The 24,573-nt window shown below is 39.7% G+C and overlaps 2 protein-coding genes and 1 non-coding gene across 17 annotated transcripts in view; 1 reads left to right on the top strand and 2 right to left on the bottom strand.

Moving 5' to 3' along the window:
* The window catches only part of SH3D19 (SH3 domain containing 19), a 73,839-nt gene extending 60,203 nt beyond the window's left edge, over window positions 1-13,636 (top strand). For 10 of the 15 annotated variants that reach the window (XM_085546524.1, XM_015861121.3, XM_015861119.3 and 7 more), the window contains 11 exons: window positions 142-200; window positions 1,150-1,414; window positions 2,297-2,365; window positions 3,634-3,706; window positions 4,021-4,151; window positions 6,601-6,659; window positions 7,647-7,834; window positions 8,087-8,139; window positions 8,600-8,786; window positions 9,366-9,463; window positions 10,796-13,636. In XM_085546524.1, the coding sequence (XP_085402650.1) occupies window positions 142-200; window positions 1,150-1,414; window positions 2,297-2,365; window positions 3,634-3,706; window positions 4,021-4,151; window positions 6,601-6,659; window positions 7,647-7,834; window positions 8,087-8,139; window positions 8,600-8,786; window positions 9,366-9,463; window positions 10,796-10,912 (1,299 nt within the window). In that variant the 3' untranslated portion in view covers window positions 10,913-13,636. Of the gene's footprint in view, window positions 1-141; window positions 201-1,149; window positions 1,422-2,296; window positions 2,366-3,633; window positions 3,707-4,020; window positions 4,152-6,600; window positions 6,660-7,646; window positions 7,835-8,086; window positions 8,140-8,599; window positions 8,787-9,365; window positions 9,464-9,614; window positions 9,717-10,795 lie in introns of all 15 variants that reach the window. The other 5 variants (XM_085546516.1, XM_085546515.1, XM_085546517.1 and 2 more) reach the window with 4 other exon arrangements.
* Window positions 13,637-15,458: 1,822 nt separating this feature from the next.
* Window positions 15,459-18,737, bottom strand: RPS3A (ribosomal protein S3A). Its single transcript, XM_015861122.2, has 6 exons — window positions 18,651-18,737; window positions 18,217-18,320; window positions 17,202-17,389; window positions 16,827-17,035; window positions 16,174-16,283; window positions 15,459-15,621 (listed from the first exon to the last, which is right to left on the bottom strand). The coding sequence occupies exons 1-6, from the start codon at window positions 18,710-18,712 to the stop codon at window positions 15,500-15,502; spliced, it is 795 nt and encodes a 264-aa protein (XP_015716608.1). The 5' UTR covers window positions 18,713-18,737; the 3' UTR covers window positions 15,459-15,499.
* On the bottom strand, window positions 15,871-15,941 carry LOC116653447 (small nucleolar RNA SNORD73). The gene has a single exon (XR_004307271.1). It is a non-coding gene; the product is annotated as a small nucleolar RNA SNORD73 (small nucleolar RNA).
* Window positions 18,738-24,573: the final 5,836 nt, after the last annotated feature.

The following is a 24,573-nucleotide window of genomic DNA, read 5'->3' as shown; positions in this document are numbered from 1 at the left end:
TTTATTACTTTATTCCTCAAACTCCATTTTTTTTTTTTGTTTTTCCTGACTGTAATTTACAATAAGAAATGCATCATTTAAACAGGATCTGTTTCATTTCCTAGGTTTAATGAAACAACTTTGTCTTTTTAATCTTTGTAGGATTTGAATCATTCAGAACAAGCTGGAGCATCTCAACCAGAACCTGCATTACCCTCAAGGTAAGGGCAGTTCTTCACTTATTCACTTAACAGAGATGTTTCTGAATTAGTTTGTGTAGTTAGTCTCAGATATTACTGACTCTTGACCTAACTCAGTAGGATTAGGTACTTTTACTGTATTCACTAATAAATAAACAGGACCAAGTTGCTAGCTGTTTCATACTTGTTTGCACTGTATTGGTATGAGCAGAGATTATAGGAGGACAGCTGTTTGGCTCTTCAGCTAATGTGCAGTGGCTGCTGACAGTCATTCCTTTCTGCATCTTTAACCTTTTCACCCTCAGCTGAACATAGAACATCCTTTCCTGCATGTTGCTGACCTTTTGATCAACAGTGCTTGCACTTGTGGCTGGGTTTGAGTGGTAAAGGAATGGAGGTGGCAGATGCTGCCACTCCAGAATGGGCGCATGCTAGGCCAGCACCTTCCTGGAAGCACAGGCTAATTTCTACAATATCTCTACTGTTTACTTAACTGAAAAATAAAATAAAAAAATAAAATAAAATAAAATAAAATAAAATAAAATAAAATAAAATAAAATAAAATAAAATAAAATAAAATAAAATAGCAGAATTAATTATAACCTATTTTTATTCCTTTCAACAATCAATAAAGAAGAGCTGAGGAGGAAAAAGCAGTTGGACTAGCCTTAGATTTGGATCCACTAAATGCCATAGACAAAGCGGAATCAGATTATGCATTGCATAATCTGGCAAGCAGACTTGGAAATATGCAGTAAAAGGATCTAAGTGCTTGATCATCTGATCTCTTTTGTCTGAAGGTTTGTTTAATGTATTCATGGAGAACTTCAGTTATTACACACTCTTCTATTATGCTGCTCATCATGACCATGTTTCCTTATAGCAAGCTCCATAGCTAGGGCTGTGGTGGAGAGTGGGGAGGCAAGCCTATTAGTGCACACATTTCTCTTACTGTTCACTCAATTTTTAGGCCTGTGGATGGAAAAATTACACCAGCTCGACCTCCCCCACCTAAAGGTGTTCCTGGAAGGCCACCTCCACCAAAATTCTCTTCAACCAAGACCTCTTCCCAGAAGGATGCTCTTTCCCGATCTATTTCTGACATTGCTTCTGATAAAAAACCAAGCAAGCTCAGATTGGGACCCAAAAGAATGAAAAGCCAAGTCTTAAAAAGTCAAGATCCAGCTTTACCTCCTAGACCTAAGCCAGGTCATCCCCTCTATAATAAATACATGGTAAGAGGTGAGATATTCTGAAACTTGTTTATAGAACAGTGATGGTAGAAATAGTAGTGAAAAATGTACTGGTATGTTAATATGATATGGCTAGTGCATCTATCAACATAATCTTCCTTAGAAAGTGCTAGTAAATAGTTATAAACACTGTGAGATAATACTGGAGAAGGCAAAATATAAATGCAAAGTATAAATACATGTATGTGTGTATTTTTGTATATGTGTATTACCTTTCTACATATCTTTAATGTACAACTTTTGTTGGGTGGAGTTCTCACAGTCAGTTCTGGATTCTATTAAGAGGACTTAAAATGATAAATATCATGTTTATATATTGCTTTTTCCGTATATGTCAAAATGCTTAGCAAAACTGGGGGAGCAATGCAACTTAAAAAATAGCTTACCTTGCTGAATCAGGCTTGCAAAGAGTGAGAACAGTGCTTATCTTACATTTTCAGTGTATTGATGTAATCCCTCTTCATTATAAAAAAATGTTATTTTGCTATTGCATGTATTAATAGAGGATAGTAAGTAGAAATGGATCAGTATTACAGATAAAAAGGAGAATCTTTCCCCAGATATTTAAAATGAAAGCAGAATATATCTGTGTATTAGAGGGTTGCTGAATATCATACATGGTATAGTATAATAAAAGGTAAATGGCTAAAAGACCTTTAAAACTGATGACAAAAAAGCAGTTTCCCAAAAAGGCTGTTTCTATCACCTGCTGTTTTGTTCTAAATACTTTCCAAATGAGCGTGTCATCTTCCAGAAGACTCCTGAATTATTTACCTGTATTAGGTGATCTGAATGGTTCCATCACTTGGCTGTCAACACATGCTTACAAATGAAACAAACTATTCCCATTTGCTTCTATTTCAGCTGTCTGTGCCTCATGGAGTTGCCAAGGAAAATTGCCTTCCCAGAAACCATGGAGAACTGTCTCGTAAGGTAAGACATTTTCTTCTGGTGGTTAATGTTTCATGAGTAAGTGGTCCTGTGTAAGGCCCATGTTATGTTAAAATATCAAATGCTTTAGGCTTTAAAAGTTACTCTAAGAAATCCAATAGTGGTTTATTAAATCCTTGAGTTTTCTTTAATAAAAACAAAGCAACTGCCAAAACAGAATCCAATAATGGTGATTTGCCTTATGGCACCAGGTCATTCTGCTCATGGAGCAGTGCAGCAGTAATTACTTGGGAGTGCCAGAAGAGAGGGAAACTGGCAAAGTTCCTCTGTCTCCTATGAAGATAATGACTCCCTTTGCTGAATATCTGAAAGATGGGCAAAAGATAAGCGGTTAGTTTTACAAAGTGATGTAATTGATATATCAGTGAATTGACTTACAGTCTTCAAAGTATTTTCTTTTCTCTGGCTTATACAAAATTTAATGGGTTTTAGGGCATGGCTATATTAATATCAAATAGCTGGTACAAATTCTAGCTATGAGCAGACTTTTCATTAGCAGAAATGCATAGGTTTCTATTCTCCCTTGTTATCCATATTATTCTGTCCTTACCTTCATTCACGTTAGGCTTTTCTGGTTGTTTCCTTTGCTTTTAACAACAAATTACTTCTCTTGACAGCAATTCTTGCATAGTGATTGTAAAACACTTTGTTTTTACACAGCGATTGAAAAATAGTACAGTCTAAAAACTCCTACCTAGTGAGTGGATTAGAGATGAGGCTCAACACTGTGAATATGATTTCCCTTTACAAAGATTCCAAACTAAACTTATCTTCCTGTAAACTTCCTAGCGTCTTGCTCCCCATTCTGAAGTACTTGGCAGTTGGCAGATGTGCTGACTCTGCTGTGTGTGCTGGGGCTGAGCATGGAGAAGCGACTGGTGACATCCAGTACTGAGCGGCAGCACAGAATTTGGCCACAGCATTTTGCAGTGAGAACTGCCATCAACTCTCCAGCTTTCTGACACACAGAGCTAGTTGAGGCTTTGTCTGTACTGGGAAAAAGTTACATGCGCTTCCTTTCCTTTTGCTGGGTCAAAAGTAGATTTCAGTGAAATACCTTTTGGTTTACACTGGCAGAAGGCATACAGAATATAGACCGGTGACCAGTACTTATTTTTGTCTCCTACGGTGATTTTCTAATATCATACTAATGTGTCTGAAGTCAGAAGACAATTTTAAGAATTCATGGCAGCAAATCTGTGTTAATATCTTCCATGATTTATAAACTCTTTCAATTTGTTTGTTGCCAGGATTCAAACAGTTCTACAAAAGTTTCTGACAAAAGTGCTCCCCATGCTGTAGCACTGCACGATTTTTCTGCAGGTAAGTACATGTGAATATTTTGCAAGCTTGTTTTTTCTCCAAGACTTTCAAATGGGGATTTTCCTTGGACTTGGATCTTAAAAATAATCAGGAAGCTCAGTGAGCAAGGTTAAAATCCAAGTTGTTAAAATCCAAGAGTTTACCTATGGTTGTGCCGGTCTTTTTCTTAAAGCTAATTTGTTTAGCAAGTACAGTTAAAGCTCTATGAAAACTTATTCTGCTTTTGTCCATGGTATTTATATTAATAAAGTTTTAATGATCAAAAATCAGTGAGGGTGAAAACCCCCATTAAGTGTAATGATGCTGTCTTGCAGAGCATGCTGATGACTTGGAACTTCGTTCTGGAGATACTGTTTATCTTTTGGAGAGAATCGATGCCAAGTGGTACAGAGGAAAATGTGGGAATCGCACAGGGATATTTCCTGCCAGCTTTGTTAAAGTGGTTGTATGTGGGCTTTGTATACTTCGCTAAATCCTCACACATTGGTTTTGTTGTTCTGTTTTACTATACCTCCTGTGTTTAATTCCACTCACTATTTAGATAATCTCTTTTCCCTCTGGCATCACAGAAGACATATCAACTTGTTTGCATGATGTTAGAGAGATGCTTGATTTGGCAGAGCCAACTTGTGTTAAGGGGATTATTTTGCTGTTAATTTCAAGCCAAGTGAGAAAATCAGATTACCAGATTCTCTCTTTTAATCTGGGTAGTTTATCTGCATCTACAAGCAGATTATTTTTCACAGCTGCATACAAAAATCAGCATGTAATGCAGCGATTGCTTTTTGCCCTCATCTCAGCTTCTCTCATGTTCTTGTCCCCTTAAGCTTTGCTGGAGTCACCACTTCTGCACCCACGTAGTGAATCAGGCCAGGGCAGCATTTGAGCTCAGTAAAACATTTTTTCTTTGTTCCCAGAATTCTTGTTTTCCAGATGGATCGGTTCGCCTACATGGCTTCACAAATGGGTGTGCTGGCACAGTGAAAGGAGATTGTGCTATTGCAAATGAGCAGTTTAAAGCAATTCTGCTACTGAATATGACATTTGCCAGTAAACTGCAAGCAAGAGGCAGGTGTTGTTTTGGTGCCTAACAGAAATGAATTGAGAGGCTCATCTTAAAAGAAATGCAATGTAGTTCTGTGCCTCAAAAGCTAGATGAGATCTATTGCAAGCCTAACTTGAAGTTTGAAGTTTGTTTTGTGCCAGTACGAATGGTCATTGGGCTATCCACCTCAGCCAAGTGGGCATGGAAGAGCACTAAGTTAACATTAGGATGCAGGGAAGGTGTATGACTGGCTGCTAAAGATAGTTAAAGTCTGTGCTGATCTGGGGCAGGTGGCAGAGATGAGAACTGCTGCTGTATGAAAAATATCATATACTCAGAAACCATCATAGTATGTTATGTAGGGTGTCTGTTTAGTTTGTAATGCATTACTAGAAGAGAATTTCAAAGCATGGAAAGCACTGAAGAATAACAAATAGACCTGCAGTTAGTAATCATGGAATTATACTCAATTTGCTTTACAAGAAAGATTTGTTAGATATATTGAGTATTCTCTTCTACACAAAATGAGAGTGTAAAGCATTAACATTTTGGTAAAACTGCTGGCATACAGATAAATGGTTGTATATTAAAGCAGTGTAATGGATCTTTGGGATCAAATTCAGCACTGATACTGGCAGATACAACTTCCTAACAGCTAGGGAAGATGCTTTTCAAACTCTTTTTTTTTTCATTCTAAGGGTTGAGTGAGAAAATGATAGTTTTAGCAGAATTAGAAGAAAAAAAGTGTGTGAGGGGAGAAGTAAATACAGCTTATTTGCTGAGTGAGTTTTCCTGAGAATTCATGTCAGCTTAGGTATTGATACGAGGCCTCCATCAGTACACTGTAGTGTGTTTTATGATATCAAGCCGCATAGGAGCTTCATGTCTGGATACCTAATGAACAGTAATACACTGTTATTGTTTCCCATAGACTCTTCAAAGCACCACAGATCTAAGCTTCTCTAACAAGAGCAGTGAAAAGACTGCCTGAATATCATCTTTGTCTGAATAATTTGTCCGAAATTGGCTGATTTCAATTCAGTCCTTCACAAAAGCAATTAAACCTTTTTTTTGTTGATGTGCAGGGAACTCGCTTATGTGATAGTAAGCTGTAGTCCAAAGCTCTTAGCCAACATCTCTAGGCTTGTAGAGGCACATGTAGTTTTACACTAAATATCACTGACCACTCTTCATATCATACCAAATGTACAATTAAAGTCACCTTGTGTTAATGGACTTGAATGCTGTCTGTTTGACTTATCCATGTATGGATTTTCTAGACAATATTTCTCCAGTCCCTTTAATTAGCACATGGTAGCTATCTACAACTGAGCTAAGAATGATTGTTTGTTTTTCCTAAATTAACCTTTCTTTAATATATGCTGCCACTGCATGAATACTGAAGTGAGATTTAGGAGATGTTGTTTGTTCTGAGTACAGCTGGCTACCAAAGCCCAGAAAAAAAATGTGTAAACACTAATTTTGTCTGTTGTGGTATGTTGCACTAGCAATTACTAACTGCAAGTTTGGAGCTAAGTGCAACAACACATTGTAGCATCCAGTCCCATTTTCTGTCAATCAACAAGGCTGCAAGCCAGTTTATTAAAACAGGCTAATAAAAAACATCTAGTATGCATGAGATTGAAAAATCAGACATACAGAGCCAAAATCCACATAAAAATTGTTGTATATCAGAACGTTTCAGTGACTGTGTAGCAGCACATGGAAGTTAAAAATGGAGTTGATGTTTAGTGGAAAAATAGATGATTTTAACAAGTTCAGTATTTACATTAGTTACATTTGCATGAGCTTGAAATTGAAGGTTTTACTTATTTTGTTGTCTTATTAGATTGATGTTCCAGAAGATGGCAAAAGGAAAAAAATACCCTGCTCCTCACAATCCATTAAGTGAGTCAGATAAATATTGTTTTCTTTCTCATCTTGATTTTGTAGAAAGTAAAAGGAAAGGTAATGTGGAAGTAGATGTTATCTGTGCTGAGGTTAATGTGGTTAATAGTTTCTTCACCAAAATTAGTTTTAAAAAATAAGCGTTTCTTGCATTTCACTAAGAATCTTTTTCAGGAAGAAAAAGACTTAACTTTGTATGTTTAAAAATTGGCATATCACTTCATAACAAGTGTTTATACAGATATACAGCTCTCTTGAACACAACTAAATAATGCTTTAGTGGCTTTCATAACTTCTAACTGCAGGAGGTAAAGCTAATTCAGGCAGAGACAGGAACTAGTAGCAACAGGAATGTCAACCTTGTTGTGATAGATTTTGGTTTGTCCTAACTGAAACTTGTTTGTTTTTTTTTAAAGCCTGCTTCTGCAGTTAACAAATGAGCAGAAAATGCTACTGCTGAAGCTTTTAAGAAGATATGAGTGGGGATGGGATTTGTGCCACACTCTGTAACTTGTATCAGATTCACTGATACTAATGTGTTCTTAACATTAACTAACATTAACATTAACTAACACTAAGTTTTTATCTTCAGTGATTTATTTCCCCACCCTGGGATGCTCTTAACAAAAGCATATTAGTACACTTATGTGGATATGGGCAAAATTATAGAATGGGACACGTAGAAGTAATGTTTCTTGTTTGACAGTATGTGATCTTACGCAAAAATACTGTAGCAGCCAGGAATTCAGATACAGATGTTACCTCCATCTCCTTTAGGTTCCTACTCATCTTCCTCAGGCAGCAGAGGTGATAACTAGGTCAACACTCCAATTTTCCATCTGTTCAATCTTAAGTGCATTTTTTTTATCGTTTTACTAAAAGGTATCAACGCATACTTTGCATAATGCTAGGAGAATGTTATGGGGACAATAGTATTAAATATTGTGTATTAAATATACATAGTAAGTTCCTGTATTGTCTGTGCAGGGGTCCAAGATGTGTAGCACGATTTGAATACATCGGAGATCAGAGAGATGAACTCAGTTTTTCAGAAGGTGAAACAATTGTCCTTAAAGAATATATAAATGAAGAGTGGGCCAAAGGAGAACTCAGAGGCACGTCTGGAATTTTCCCCTTGAACTTTGTGGAAATAATTGAAGATCTGCCTGGAAAAGGTATGACTACATTAACAAAAATGTTCAAGAATGTGGTTTTATATAAGACACACTAGTGGTGTGTAAGAAAGATATAGAAGTCCAAAATGTCAATGCATGGGAGAAAGGAGGTGGAAAGGAAGATAGATGTGATAAATCAAATGGAATACTATGATTGAATTTAATCTTAACAGTCACTTTGAGTACCTGAAGTTGCTGTCATTATATTGAGTAGCCATTGCTTCTGTTCTAAAGTTGTTCTTTACTACATAGGTACAGGAGGAGCACAGAAGAAAAAAGAGGAGGTTTCTTCTCCCATTCTGCAGGTAATAGAATTACATAGAGGTCTCATAGTTTAGCATAGACTTTCTATTACAATCACAGATTAGCTGCACAACTCTAAATGTAGTACAATTCCCACAGCGCATAATGGTGTGTGGGCGCATCTGTAAGTCTTACAGTTGTTCTACCTAGATTGATTTCACAGCTTTTGGCAAATTATCGTATGTTACTTCTTTATCCTTTCTGCTTAAGGAAATTCTTACCAGGTGTATTTTAAGTATTGTGTATTAAGTATGGCCTCTGCCATAAAAAGGAATGCTTGTGAGCTTAGATAAAACTATATAATAATTGCTGAAATGCTTTTTTTGGTTTGTATCTGCAGTAACAGTACTGTATATGAGAAAATTAGGATGCACGCATCTTGAACCCTTGCTTTGGCCAACATCTGTGAGCGTATTGCTATTCCCTTTTAAAATAAATGTATTTCTTCTTTCATTTGAATAGAACAACCAATGCTCAGTAGAGTGGTGTGAAGCACTTCATGATTTTACAGCAGAAACCAAAGATGACTTATCCTTTAGAAAGGGAGACTACATCCAAATACTGGAACAAGTAGATTCTGAGTGGTACAGAGGGAGACTGAATGAAAAGGAAGGGATTTTCCCAGCAGTTTTTGTTCAGACCTGCTCAGGTAGGTGCTGTGCTAGATGACAGCTCATTATTCCTTAAGTTGCAACACTCACAACAAATTTCTGGGAGAGTCCAGCTATTGCATTGCCTTAAGAGCCACACACCATTAGAGACATTAACACCTTAAAGCTGAACTGAAGCGCTGAATTGCTTTCTGAAATAATGACAATATATTGCTTTAGTCAGTGTGTAATTTGGAAAGTGATATAGATTCTGAAATGGTTGAAAGTGTAATTTAAATACGTGCAGAACACAACACCGCTGCATCTCCAAATACAAACTGAAAATGACAACTTTCCTTACATATCTCCATTGGAGAGTTTAAGGAAATGAACTTCATTTAATTCTCCTAGAAGCAGAACCATGAGCATGTGTTATTGCTGGAAAGCGAATCGGTAGTAGTTGGAATTTTTAGTCCAGTGTGACAATGAGTTTGCCACGTAGCAGTAGTAATAACATTTGGGCACCCAATAACATACTAGTGGGGAGAAAATACCAGCATAACAGGAAGCTTCTCCAGAAACAAAGATAGATTTCACTCAAATCCGTATAACTAACTCATCTTTTCCATATTCTGCAGCCAGGGTAGAGACAGCACAGTCTCTAGGAGGGAAGAAAGGGAAAGCTAAAGCTCTCTATGATTTTCATGGTGAAAATGAAGATGAGCTTTCCTTCAAAGTAAGTGGCTCTTATATTTATTTTTTTTTTTAGTTTGTCAGCAGATCTTATGCTCCTAAGGAATGCTTAAAGAAAAAAATTATCCAAAACAAGTTTGGGACATGAAAGTACTCAGATAATAGACGTGATTATTTTAACATATTTGATATAGAGCAACTGTAGAAAGTTTTCATCCCTACCCTTTGTGAAATCTCTACTGAAGGCACTGAGAAGAAGTCAGAAACTGTAGACTTTCACTGACATCCCTAATCCAGTAAGTATGACAAGACCAACTCACCTCATTTCGTAGTACATTCAGTTCCTGATCAGTTAATAATGTCAAAAGAGCCTCTTTTTTGACAGGAAAGACAGCAACATGGTGGTGTGATAATAAAGTGGCAGCATTACAGCAGGGATATCTTTAAGAGAGACCTAGTGCAGCAAAATCTAAAAGTCGGTCTAAAAGTTTGGCAGCATGATCCTTAGTTGCTGTGTGAGCAAAAGGAATATGAAGTATTTGCTGTATGTCTAGATAATATGAAAAAGCACAAAGAAATGGAGTCCTTGTAGATTAAAAATCATCATATTTAAGGAAATGTCCTCAAAAGCAAGTTTTAAGAACCAGCAGACAGTTGCATCGGGTCCAAGATTGCATTTATCAGGTGGAACACGTTACTTTGTGAACTTAGAAAGAGAAAATAATTAGTTTCTGCATTAGCAGCTTGCCTTATGGGGAGGATGTGGATGATTCTTTAAAACAGAAAAGAGGAACTGAGGTACTGGCAGAAAGGCTAGAGCTATGCCAATACTTTGAATGAAGGGTATGGTATGGGAAGATGAAAGCAGGATGAAGGATCAAACATAGAAGATAAACTTTATTTTCAAGGCCACGCTGAGCTTCAACTACATTCCTTTTTTGAGAAAGTTTCCAAAGGAAAGAGGGAAGTTTACAAGCTGTGGAAAATACTGGGACTAAACTGAAAGAAAATACTTGAGGTGTTTGAAGAAGAAAAGCCCTCATACCAGAGCAGGAACGTGAACAGTGAGTGAGGCAGCAGCCTTTAGGCCACCTCTGTAACACACCTACCTACCTACAGGGCTCAAGCAACTGAGGAAGTTATCCAGCAGCACTATTTTTTCCCTCCCACAAACTGGTGGCTTTTCAACCCTTGGCAAGTATTTACCCTAAGAGACAGTTAGATTTCTTTGAAACTATGTTTACCTGACAGGAGCGATCATCTCCAACTACCATGCTATTTGATTGCTATTAATTGCTTCTGAATAACATGAACAGTGCATGCCATAATATTACATGGAAAGCTGCAATGGCTCACATTACTCCTTCTTTTACAGGCAGGAGATTTTATAACAGAGCTGGAATCTGTAGACGAGGACTGGATGAGTGGAGAGATACAAGGAAGAACTGGGATATTTCCCAAAAACTTTGTTCAGATTTTAACAACTCCATGAAGTGTTGCCTGTCTTTGTACTCCCTGTGTCTGGGAGAGAATGTTTTCAGCAAAGACATCAATGTATTCTGACTATCTATGTTTTGCACTACTTATCCTGGACACTCTTACTAGTATCTTGAAGTCAAAAAAGATTTTAGTCTTTTGTGACCATGTAGTTAGTCACGCTTCAGGAAAAGCTCTGAGAGCAAATACATGCGCAATTTTTAGTGGTCTCCAGCTAGGGAAATAGTGTGGTGCAACACCAGTGAAATAGTATTCTGTTTACTATCTGGTATTACATTTATCATGCACAGCCTCTGCATAAAGTAAGCTTATTTGAGCTTCCTTAAGAACTGTTTAAAGTGATGTTTTTAATATATTATTGCAGCAGTCGGTATGTAGATCAAGTTCAATATTCAGGTTTCTTTACTGCTTCTACTTTAGCAGAAGAATTCACTTATGACTTAGATAACTTATAGTAGAAAAATGTCAAATTAAACTGGTAAGAGGGAAAACTCAAGCAAATCCTTGCGTTCTTAGCCCAAGCAGCTCATGAAGAGAAATCAGAAAAGACATAAGTATTTTTCCTCTTAACTAATAGCACTTACTTACACTGGTTTGAACCATGCTAGACCTTTCCGCCCACCTCAAAAATCTGTTCCAGACAGAGCCTTAGTTTTCCTGTTACCCCCTTTGACAAGCACCACCCTACCCTTCTTTCCCAGGAGGAGTTGTGATGGACAGCAGTTACTCAGCTTTCTCAGTTCCCCTCCCAGTGTAGCTGTACTATTTCAACTATTTGCCTCTCCACCCCCTTTTATGTAAGTGGAAAGCCTGTCTTCACTCAGTCTACATTTCATTTACCACTCAAGCACTGGAACATACTTCAGTAACGCTATTCCTATCCCTAACTCGAAGGATATTATACAGCCTTGGTTTTGGCTTTCAGCAGGCACAGGGTTAGCTTTCAGGTTGTTAGCACGTACCAGCTATACCAAGCATCATTATAAATGGTCTGTCACAGCCTTAAGGAAAAAAAAAAAAAGTCTTGCAATAGGTTACTTCAAAGAAACTCAAACAAAATCATTTAGTAAAAGCAGCAGCTTGACTTGAGCAACAGCATCTGACTGTGACTGAGGTAGCCTGGACCTTCTGGCAGTAAATGCCATTTTGTGACACTTTGTTTCTGACAGAGTTGTTAAATGAGTCTTGATTAGCAGCTAACTTCAGACTGGAGGAGTAAGAAATGTCACTGCAGTGCTGACAATATTCTATCCCTTTTGTACTGTATGGGGAAAAAAGAAGAAACCATGAAGTTGTTACTGCGAGTCATTGCTTCAGAAGCACGGATGCACAGGTACCACAACATAATACAAGATCGTTCTATCTTAAAGTTCTAGTTGATAGAATGCTTGCAGCTGAGCAGTTGATGAAGAGTGTGCAAACTAGAATAATCAAGACTCACCTTGAGATAGTTCAGCTTACTTTTGTGTTGGCTTACAGTTCTGTTGGTAGGAGGTCCAACCATTATGGCAACAAGTACCTACTGGTGCAAAAAGATCACACAAAGCTTTAATGAGCTACAAACTGGATTTTTAATTGCATTATAGGGATTAACATTATAAAAACCATTACAGTGTATGCACTATCCTACAAAGATGGAAACATCACTGTACAGCTGTTATTCAGTTTAAACATCCCAACAAGCCTGTCCTGAACTCCTGGGGAATTCAACTGAAGTCCACCCCTGAGGACAACTGTCCCTGAGCTCTGCTGCCTGGAGCTGCCCATGGCTCTTTATAGACATTAGCCAGCCCCTGCATTCTACTGGACTCTGGCAAAGCAAATACAAAATATTTCTAACTTTTCAACTTAAACTGTGGGCCACCCTCTTTAAACAGGCTGCTTCCATTATGACCTGTACTGAGAGATCTTGTGGGCTCATGAGGAGAACAACAAAAACCAAACACAACCACTCCAACAAACAGAATACCAGATCTTCAGAAATTACACAATCACTGTGGTGGGAGGAGGAGCTTAAGTGTATAATGTTTACTTATGTTTTGCCTGGCGGTTTTCTAAGATTTTGATACAAGTCTCCAAGTAGAACTGAATTTTTATAATTTTTTTTTCTTTCCAATTTCCTCTCCCACATTTTTATAACTGTACTATTGATCAGTTGTTGTTTTTCTACCTTCCACTGAATGTTTTAAATCAGTGCCTGTCAGTAGGTTAAGTTCACTCTTACATTATTCATCTCCTCCCACTCTCGCTGGGAAGGAAAAGCAGCAGAGCCTTAAAAGTCTGGGCAAGGAGCGCCACCTATAAGCTGCTCACGTTACTGCAGACAGCTCTTGAAGTTTGTGGCTTGCCTTACATAGGAAGACTTCATACCTGCTATCACCATGAAACTGCATACGGACGAGAGAATTTCTAAGGTGTACAGTACACTGCAGAAAAGGAAGAATGAAGTTGGATGCCATTCCTAACTGCAGTGCAGTAGCAAGTTTCAGCTGTAACCTTGACATTCAGACAGGGCCCCATACATCAAGTGTAATAGGAAATGCTTTGATAAGCGAGGCTTTTATTGTTTGCCCCACCTCTGGAACTATCTTCAGGAAGAAGACTTTGTTCTGTGTGCAAATAACAGTGTCGTAAATAAATCTTTGTTAAGTCTAGTATATTTGTTACGGTACTTCTGTAAATTAAAAATGTATTTAACCAATAAATTTTTATAATTCTATGATGATTGCATTTTTATTATCCTACATTGTAGAGAGCCAAGCTCTCCGCTCAACGTGACGGGGTACAGATCACATTCAGCTTGTATGTTTAACTCAACATTAAAAAACCCCCAACAACATTATTTTGTCTCTTCAGGAGCAGTGCAAGCCCCTCAGATAATCCTGATGGCTTCAACAGTTCAGCCAAGCCTTTGGATTCAGGTATGTTTCACACTTACCACATGCAGCAGCATTTATCAACTGCTGCCCGCAGCAACCACCCAGCACAGCAGGTGTCACAACGATGGCAATGCTCTGTGACACAACTACTTGTTCTACTACACATTAAATGATTTTATAAGGTACAAATGTACCCACAGCTGCTCTGTGATTGTGTCAGCAGCCTACTGGTAAAAGCACCAGAAAAAAAACAGGTTTTTGTTCTTTACCAGCTTGCTCTTCTTCTGTATAAGTTTTACATGTTCACTATCCCTCCACTACACAAACTGCAAAGTAAATCAAGGTCTATGCTGACAATCTAAGAAAGGTGAGCTATCTGAATATTATGTCATAGTAATTAGGATGGTAACTTTGAACAGCCTAAGACTTTGTGTGCTTACACATGAACACTTCAGATGCTCTAGTCCTCTTACAATAACTGTTCATAGGAATCTTCACAAGTGCCAGGTGCTGTTCAGTTGCCCCACCAGACAGCTGTGTACTCAGAGAAGAAATAGAAAAGCCGTGGCAAAAGTAAACGCTCACTTTCAAGACACGACTGTACACACACTGTGCTTTGAAGAATCTCTATCCAAGTTTAACTACTCAGTTAAAAAAAAAAAAAAAAAAAAAAAAAAGGTCTTTCAACTTCCTTTCATCACCTTTTAACAAAAAGCTTTTTCTATTTACTAGTTTTAACCAGGAACTTCTGCATCAGTTTATGCAGACACTGTAGTGAGGAAAATGAAAAAGCTACTCAAAGCCTTCATGTGTTCACTGCCTACCCAGGTCTGCACCAGGAGCTCTCCTGCAATTAAGATTGCTGTTAAGACAGTAACTGAACCACAATATGAAATCGCATCATCTACAGTCTACTAAAAGAATTAGCAGAAGTCCTTACCATTTGCTCCACATTATTTGCTCCAATAATTTAATAGCAGCAGATGTGTTTTTACCCCTCCCATTATTTTTGAACAACATACAGAGTACCCCTCATTTTAGCCAGAAAAACACCTCTTTAAACTGGAATATACAGCCCAGCTAAAAATGAGATGAGCTGCCTGACGCACGTGACACAGAAGTACTTTTAAATGATCTGCCAAGTAATTTGGGTGGCTTTAGAACACAGAACTTTGCCATTTTTCAGTCAATACCTCCCTTTGTTCAAAAGTTCCATGAGAGATCACATCAAATTCAGACTCGTGATAAATCCTGGGAGATGCCTTCACAGTAAAATGCTGAAACAAGAGGTTTCCCTTTCCTCCATTGACCAATTAGCTTCTGAGGCACTTCTCACCTATTTAATACAACCTTGAAATGCACCTTCAGTTTCTTCTGTGAGGACCAAAATTTTCTGGGGGGGGGGAAACAAACCCCAAAGAAACCTCAGCAGTGTATTTTCCAACAGCCTCTTTCAAAAAAGGACAAAGCACCATCCACCATCTTCCACTTAATTTACAACACCAGCCATAAAAAAAACACCATGGATCTCCAAAACAGTTATTTTCTCCTTCTCAGTTCAAACAGCAGTCTATCTTATTAAAAAAAAAGACATCCTGATCCAGTACCAACATCATCTAGTACCAATATCATCTAGTACCAACACATGCAGCCAAACACTTGTTGTGTGTAATAAACCTTTTATTTTTGGTCAATTTGTAGTTTCAGACAGACTCTTGCACAGGCGGCTCATATCCATCAGCTCGCTCTACTTTGGCACCTGCCTCATCCCCAGAAGGTTTTCCAGCACCACCACCTTCACCGTGCAGTTCCATCAGCTTGCCCACTAAAAAGAAGTATTGGGAATAGTGAGACACACCTATTTTAAACAGCTTTGAATTACTGAACTCATTACCATACACATATTAAACCACCAGCACATCTAATGTAGGTATGATCAACTCCATTGCAGAAAGCTCGTGCAAGATGACGATGCTGAACAAAGTGATGGAGTCCAACATAAAACAAGCAATGGAGCAAGTTACAGATACATATACTTCAATTACCAATAACTTCAAGTGCTTCATTGTATGGGAATGTCAGAAAATGGGAAAATTAAAATCATTCCGTGTCATCTGGGACCGAAACAATTTGTCATCATTCATTCCCAAACGAGAGCCTTTAAACATTCGGTTTCAGGCAAGAACTCAAGAAAAGCTTCAAACTGAGTTAATCACTATGTGACTTCCCAGCCTGAAAGCCAAAACATCTGACTTTTAACTACTACAGCCACGCAATCTTTTGATGCTGCTTTAATATCTTTCCCCAAAAGCAAATATTTTCAAGTCTTCCCTCCCCTTTCCTCTCAAAACCTGGATGTGAGGAGTAACTGACTTACATTCAAACTTGGGCTTTTTCAGCATCTTAACCTTGCGGACATAGACATCGTGAAGGGGGTAAATGGACTGACAAGCCTTCTCTATGTCTTTGCCAATGCTGTCTGGGATCCTGTGCAGCCAAGAGAGCAGATTAACAAATGTTAGAACTGTGACAGCATCCTAATCAAGTGACACATGCTTAATATAATTAATAATACAAGACATTCAAGAGGAGTTTGCATCAGTACAATAAGAGCTCCAGAGCGAAGGCAAAGTGTGCTTAGATCACAAGCCATTTTCCTTGCAACGCTGGTATGAACAGAGCAAGTGTGGTCACTTAGAGACCAAACCAGTAATGTAACTTTTGGAAGCAAGGACAGTATTTTGGAAGATCCCTCAGAGGGATCCAGAACATCTGCAAATCCAACTTATCAGAGTTACAATTTTATTCTATAGAGATATAAATGAATAAAGCTAATTCTAAACTAATGCAAACATGATGATTAATAATCAAATATGATGCAGAGACAAGTGCTCAGAGAAGCACATCAGCTTTTCAGCACCAAAAACACACTTTACCTGGCCCCTACCGAACACAGAAGTGAAGGACCAGCCTTCAGTCAGTAACTGAAACAATTACACGGACTGTAAGAGAGAAAAACCATCAGCTTACAGCTTATTGACAACTTCTTTTAGATCATTGGTCTGGACCTCTCGGGTCATGATTTCCATCATCTTCTTGCGAATCTGCCGAACCTGCTGATGCTGGGCATACGAGGTCTTGCGGATTTGGTTATTGCGCTTCTTTGTAAAACCCACACAGAAGAGGCGCAGCAGGTAACCATCGGTGGTTTTGACATCCACGTGGGCTTCAATCATCGTCTGGAAAAGAATGTTATGCCCATGAGAGGCTTCCCAAACGAGCACATGACATTCATTAATATCTGCTGATACCAGCAGAAACAGCTTTAAAACACACCAGTAGCTTCTTCCTTTCCTAAGGAGGAAAGCAGTAAGGGCAGTGAGGCAGACCTTGTTCTTTACACACCTGCCACTTCTTGACCATGGAGCACATCTTGTCGCGGGTGAGGTCCATTCCATGGAAGTTGGTCAGACAATTTTTGCCCTGAACGTCCTCAGTTATCAGCTTGAACTTACGGAAAGCGACCTCGTCATTCTGCAGATCAGCCAGACTCACTTCAAATACACGACCCTTCAATCCATCAGAGGCAATTTCTGTGTTATAAAACAATACGATGCAACTTGTATTAGTGTTAGAAAAGTATTACTCAAATCAGATACTAAACTTCCATTTTGAAGAATAAAGATAAATGCAAAGAGCCAGGTGTTCTCAACACAGCACACAGAAGCAAATGATTGCAGTTATTTCACGTCTTTGCTTAAGAAGTAAGAATCTTAACACTGACTGATTCATATGTAGTTTATAGTGACCCTTATTTTATTGGTTTCACATGATGCAGTTGAAAATAACAACCGCCTTCATAACTTGAAGTGCAACTAAGAAAATATAACTATTTAACTACACACTTAATCATCCAACATTAACTACATCCAAAGCACTGTGCCTTTGTAACAAAGGGCTCCTTACCCTCAGATATACAGCTCATTAGGTGCATCCATGCAGCAATGCACCCTGATAACCACCTGTCAGGTTTGCAGTTCTCTCTCTCTGCTACTGAATAACTTTGAGTTTCAGTCATGACCAAGATGTCACTGTCTCCTTATGTCCAACATTCAGAACAATGACATAGTAGTTAACCATTTTATACCAGCAGCTCAGCAAGAACTCCATCCTTGTCTTCCTACCCATGAATTGATATTCTTATCTAAATCAGGACCACAAGATATTAATCCTCCTCTAACTCAGTTTTAACCGTCAGCTTCAGGAAACTCACGGCAATGAAACCTTTTATTTTTAAATCCCAAACTCACACCTCATACAAGAGAAGCTGCCTGTCAGCAGTTCTTTAGATAAGCCTCATTTGAAGCGCTTACATGAAACGAATCCGTACCTTCGTACTGCATTAAACCCCAATACTCACTAGTTCCTTGAGTCCTGGTAACAAGAGTCTTCCCAATGTTTCTGATATTAAACATCGCTGGCGCTTTGACATCGTACCAATCCTTTTTGGAGAAAGGATCGACCCTTCATTTAAAAATAAAACAAGGAAGAAAAGAAAAATCACTTTTTTTTTTTAAATAGATTTAACTTGGTTGAAACAACTCTATCCCTAAACACTCAGTGCAATGGAAACGCGAACATCCCAGCCTCTCCCACTGAGGACACAGCGGCCCGCACCTCGCGGGGATCCCCCCAACCCAGCTCAGGCCAAGGCCCGGCCGCCGCCATGACAGCAGCCACCCTCAGCCGTGTGATCCCATCCGCCGCCATCCGCCCGATATCCGCAGCATCGTGCCCCGTGCCGTGCCGCACCGCAACAACCGACATCCCCGCGCCCCGCCCGGCCGCACTCACACTTTCTTCTTGGCTCCTTTCTTGCCTCCCTTGGTGAGCCGCTTGTTCTTGCCCACCGCCATGATGCCACCGCGCCGCGGGAAAGAGGGAACGCCTCCCTCGCGCGAGATTATACGAGGAGCGCGGCTACCGCGAGAACGAGGCGCGGCTGCGCTGTGGGACGCAACGAAGCGGGCGGGGCCGGTTGGTTCCCTCAGAGCGGCCGGCTGCTGTGAGGAAGGGACGTGAGATCACAGGGGGCTGTGACATCCTGCAGCTGAAAATCAGCCGTACGGAAGGGCTGATGAGAACAAAGGCTACATTTTTAAACGTCAAACACAATTAGACTTTGGAACAAATTAAAGACGGTGAATTCCCCTCCCACCTCACAGCGTTACTCAATGCTGAAGGTACTTGCCCTGTCGCTGTGCTTGGCTCAAGTAGCTGCTGGTAGAAGCCTTGTCAGGCCGGTAATCGCACTGCCCCCTCCAGTTTCATCGTGAATAATCAGTTGAAATTGCAGCTGATAGTCCCAGGGTGTTCCGCTTCTCACAAGTAGCGACAACTACTGCCCTATGTTCTGTCTGCTTCGTTCACAGACGCTTCAAACTGTTCTTCCTGAGTGCGGCAAAGCTTGTAAGAAAGCAAAGCTAGGAGATGATTAAGCTTTGACATCGTGTGATCCCAACAGCCAGACACCAGAAATTATTTAGGGTAAAAGCATTGCAAGCAAGTGCAATAATTAGTGCTGTGAGATGTCCAGGCTGGTTTCTCAGCAGAGCGCATTATAAGAGAAACATCCAGGCAGCAGCTCGGTGCACTCCAACGGCAGCTCTCCTATGACTTGACTTCCCTCTTCCTGCCTTCGTGTTTTTCACTCATCAGCTTGAGCCACACGCTGAGGACATAAGCAAAGTGCCTGCAGATTCAGGATGGGAAGCTGCCTTCCGTCAGGGTGTCAGGATACGTGGCAGTACCAGCTGTAGTGTGGTCTCAATCCCACACCAGGTGCTACATGCGGACACAGGTGCTCAGCAGATCTCAGATTAACGACCCGGCTGTTGGCTGACTGCTGTCCCCAGCACAGGTTCTGCCTCACACACGGCTGCAGCTGCTTGCCTGTGGCGCTGGGCTGAGGTTAGGGCCTGAGCTCATTGGGGCTTCTGGATCTGTTAGGAGTTGTGAGTTACAACATGTCCAGGGTAATAAAAATCTTGCACTTGGGAAGGGGCAGTTGTCAGCCACACAAAAGCCGTCTGTTATGTTTTACAAATGAAACCGGAGCAGCAGGCACAGTTCTGATTACTTCATCAATTTCTTTCACACTGGCCTGGAATTTCATCTGCATGCCTACAGCAACTGGATTCTATCAGCAACTCACACTATCAGGCAGAAAGCTTAATCAGATGAGAGCAGACCTCCTGCTCACTACCTCTGAGGTAATCAGGTCTCAAGGAAAAAAAAAGGGGGGGGGGGGAGGGGAAAGAAAAAAGAAAAATGAAAACACACACACACAAAAACCCCAACCAAACCACTTTGGGTTTTTCTCCCGAGTGTCACAGGACCCCCCAGAACCATAAGCTGCAATGTCCCTCTCCAAGCTGTAGATATGCAAAAACCTCTCCTCAATTTTACTGCACTGTTGGCATGTTGCTGATTCGGATACTCTGCTGCAGGTTGAGTTAACAGTGAAATCTCACCTGCACAAATAAAACAGCTCTTACAGCTTTGGAAATTACGCATCTCCTGAGGACAGCTTTTGGTGTTTCCTAGTTTTTCCATCCGATACCACATGGAATCTGTTTGCCTCTCAGTAGCTGCCATCTGGTGCTGCCCTGTCCAGTACCTGAAGGCTTTCCCAGCTCAAAGATGCATGCATGGAAAAAAAAACCCCACTATTTTATTGTCTTGAAATTTCTCTTTGAAATGAGTTTGAAAGCAGCTCTAACAAAACACAGCATATCAGAGGAGCAGAGGTGTCCAATGAGAACTTTAGGAGGCCTACTGGAAAGAATGTTACACTGGATCTGTTCCATCATCACTGCATTTCAACCAGGTGCTGTCATTCAGCCTTTTGAACAAAGAATCAGAAAGGTAAGCAAATACTTCAAGCACCTGTAGTTGTTAAAGCAGCTAAAACATTTACCTTTTTCTTTACACAGCTTCTTGAGGAGGAAACATCCACATAAGTCTGATCCAACTTTGACGCTAGCCCTGTTTTAAGCAAGGAACAGCTTTGGATGACCTCCAACGCTCCTTACATCCTGATTTGTTCTATAACTTTAAGCTATGTGTAGCAGAAATGCTAAGTCACAGCCTGAAACAGTGACTGAGCACCTAGTGGGAAGGCAAGGTCAACTCAGGGGAGCTCAGGTGCATGCAATGAAGGAGATAAGCCAAAATCCACCCCTTCCCAGACCTCTTTTAAGGGTTGGCAGTGGAGGCAAGTGCCTCTTTTTATAGTTCCTCTAATGTCCCTCATTGTTGAATTTGAGCAAGGCTCTGCTTGCTGCAGTCTGAGATCTTACTGCAGTCTGAGATCTTGCTGCTCTGCTGTTATTACTGTGATTTCTATCGTGTTATGTTATGCCAAACAGGAAGCTTATTTTGGGTTTTTGTTTTATGTTTCAACAGGATTTTGGGTGGGTCATCAGAACAGGTCATCTATCCACTACAAACTATTGTCTTTCGTGACATCCTTTGTCTTGTGAGAATTGAAGAGATTCAATTTGTGAATAACCTCCCCGCTTACTCTGCAAAGTTCTCTGCTTCAAGTAGCCTTTTCCTCTCGTTTTTTATGGTTATGGTTTACTACACAAGTACAAGGTAGTATCCATCCCACAAAGCTCCTGTGTACACTTGCAGTTAAGCAACGCTCCAAAGGTCTTTGTATTCTTTGTTATTTAGTAGAGCAAGAAAAGTAACTGAAGAAAACCATCTCCTTTCTGTTGAAGGAACCTACCTGGAGAGTTTTTTGTATATACATATATACATCACTTTGGCTAAATTACAAACAGCAATGGAAAGCGCTTAGCAAGTGTGATTTAAGATGGTTTATAGTCTTTTACTTAAAGGCATTTTATTGGTAGTGTTACGAGAACACTGTTTTCTTCAGGAAGCTTGCTGCTACCAGCCCCAGCTGTGAAAATAAGCTCCTGGTTAATGATGAAGTTTTAGCATTTGTTTGTAATGGGAAGGTTTTGTGGACAAGTGTTTGCCCCCTAATGTAAGGGGCTTCAATCCCCTCCTGGGAATTAGATGTGCTGTCATAATTCAGAAGCAGGAGCTTATGTTGCTCCCTGTAAGTCTTTAGAAATTTAGAGGAGTCAGGTTCTCCTGTTTTCTCCTCTGGCTTTCTTCCTTAAAACTACTTAATGGCTTTGATGTTCCATCTCTACCATCCGGCGTAACTGGCCTTTGCAGCCAGATTCCTCAGTGTGAAGGGATTCTGCAGTACCCTTTTAGCCTGATACTTAGAAGTATTTAAGTATCAGAAAGCTGCCTGTTTTCATTTTTCCTGAATCAAAACAGTCCTGAGCATCTTTCTGCAGGTTAAATGGAACGCTAGATGGAAAACATATTTAGTTCTGCTTCGTGTAGCTCTTTACTTTTGCCTTCAACAAACAGATGTTAAGATGTAGATTAACCAAGCCTAAATTTTACCTGTTTAGTGGAAATAATGTTGGTTATCAGCTCTGTTGTGTAATTTAGGCAGACCGTATCAGAGCCTGAATGCTCTGCAGACTTTTTCTTAGTGAATGTATATATTTTTGTAGCACTGCTATAGCCTGTCTAATGTTCTGCTTCTGTTTTTGCTTCAAATTTACATTGGTTTAGCTTGCTATAAGTATTTATGCCAATGCTTATGTCTGGTTACTAACAGTCCTATGCCTCATTTAACAATATTTTCCTTAGCTCCTTGGGATCCTGGTGGTGACACCAGAACCTCTGTGTTTTCTAATTCCCTTGCACGAATACAGCTTTCTTCCTTTACAGATCCTCATTAATTAAAAATACTTTAAATATTTTGAATAACACCGTAGCAAAACATTCTGGCATAACACATAAATTACTGAGGAAAAAGCTACAGTTAGCACGGATGCCTCCCAACATTAATAATAACAGGGCAGTTATTGAGTTCCTAGCCTGTCGCATTCTGTTTCTCCTCCACACTGCAGCAGTGACCCTCAGCTGTGGTTCTGCCTCTGCTGCAGCAGTGGAGAATGGACAAGGATGGGAGGCACCGGGGTCCTCAGCTGCCCTATGCTGGAAAATCACCTCTCATGTTCTTCTGCTGCTTTAGTGTGGTGGTCCCACGTCGTGTGATGGAGATAGATGGTAGCACAGTGTTTGTGTGTCGAGCCCTGCTTCTCACTGGTTAGTAAGACATGCTGAGGTAGGCTGGGAGTGGGGGCTGCTTAAGCTCTAGGGATGTGCAAGTGTTTAGTGCCAGTTTTACGAGGCAAGGAGATTTTTAGTTCAGAACAAAGAGTCTGTATTTGTAATGGAGGAACTGATTCTGAAGAGCAAACTCCACATAGCAGTGCTTGCTTTAATACTTCAGATTATTTAAAATTTTGTAGTTCTGGACTTATCTGCGGATTACTCAGTTTCCTGGTTGAATGGTTTCATTTTTTAGTGTTTTTTTTTTTTTTTTTTTTTTTAATAGAAGTGTTTGATATTTACCCATAAAACTGGGATATTCTCATTGACTTTTCCCAAAACTAGGCTATCGTACATCTTTTCTATACAAGCTTTTAAAGTCTCATTATTGTGCTTTTCTGTTTCTTTCCTGCAAAATAATCTTACAGAATAGCTTTAGTGAAGTGACTATTTTCTTTATCAGTTGTTTCCTGTTAAATCTGCCCGTGCTGCAGGTTAAAGTCTTTCTCCGTTTCTCCCTCGCCTGCCAGCTCAGCTATAGTCGACCACGCAATTTGGTCTGATGATAATTTATTCCAGCTAATGATGCATGAGATGCAAAAAAGCCCAAAGGAGGAGTTTGGGGGACTGGAAATTAGGAGGAAAAAATTCCCAAACCAAACATTCCCACCTTTTTTCCTTGCGAACTCAGCACATCTTATGTTGAAATTACTGAGACACCACGGAGCCCTGCTTTTTTTTAACAGTCTCTTGGTGGTGGAGTCACACTTTAAATCATTCTGAAAAAGCATGACTTAGTTAACACTTCATTATACAAGAAGGTTACCACTATGCTGGATTTGGCAGAAAAATCTGACTTTTCTCATGCATTTTATCCATCATCCATTTCAAATTAAGCAAAGAAAATGTGATGTTTAGAATTCTCATCTGGAAGGCACATGGCTGAATGTCTACTTATCTAACAATCAGCTGTGCTACCTGGGTAGTTAAAAATATAAAGGATACCAAAGATAAATAAAGGCACTTATGTAAGGTTTCCCCCTTTAAAGGGATAAATATTTTGGTATAAAGCATTATTTAAAGAGTGACGTGTTTCATCTATGAGAATGGCGTGCAATATAATTAGACTATGTAGTTAGTTAAATGAATCCAGTAAATGGGAGAGCAAAGCTGTTTGCTCACATTAGGGTTTCCAAACTGTGATCTTCAGGCTACCAGTTGTCAGAGTGTCACAGTAACGTGCACATATGTGGTCTCGGAGCCAAATCATGCCTTTTATAGCTTGTGTTGAGGAAAAGGGAACCTGTCAAATAATCTGAGGGTAAAAAAAAAGTGTAGGAAATTTGGCAGTCAGAGTCTTGGTGGAAAATTCTTTTTCAAAAAGGAGAAAATAGACTTAGCGCTAGAATAATACTGTATCCAGTTCCCAACAACATTGACACTGACGTAGCACTGGGATTCAAGCCTCTTAAGGAAGTGTGGATACTTACAGTTAGTTTCTACAGCTGAATTTGAATCCTTATTTCACTTTCTGCTCAATTCTTTAAGCAAGACTCCAGCT

Source organism: Coturnix japonica, chromosome 4 (assembly GCF_054131305.1).
Source record: "Coturnix japonica strain WE chromosome 4, WE-NBRP24, whole genome shotgun sequence".
In the NCBI taxonomy this organism is placed as follows: Eukaryota; Metazoa; Chordata; class Aves; order Galliformes; family Phasianidae; genus Coturnix; species Coturnix japonica.
The sequence above is the reverse complement of the archived record's forward strand: the minus strand, read 5'-3'. Positions and strand labels throughout refer to the sequence as shown.

Excerpts from the sequence above, each read along its gene's own strand:
- RPS3A (XM_015861122.2), bottom strand. The coding sequence starts at position 18,712 with ATGGCGGTGGGCAAGAACAAGCGGCTCACCAAGGGAGGCAAGAAAGGA. Across the intron at positions 18,321-18,650 it reads AAAGGAGCCAAGAAGAAAGT|GGTCGATCCTTTCTCCAAAA; the intron begins GTGAGTGCGGCC and ends TTTTAAATGAAG. Across the intron at positions 17,036-17,201 it reads CCATGGTCAAGAAGTGGCAG|ACGATGATTGAAGCCCACGT; the intron begins GTGTGTAAAGAA and ends ATTCTTTTCCAG.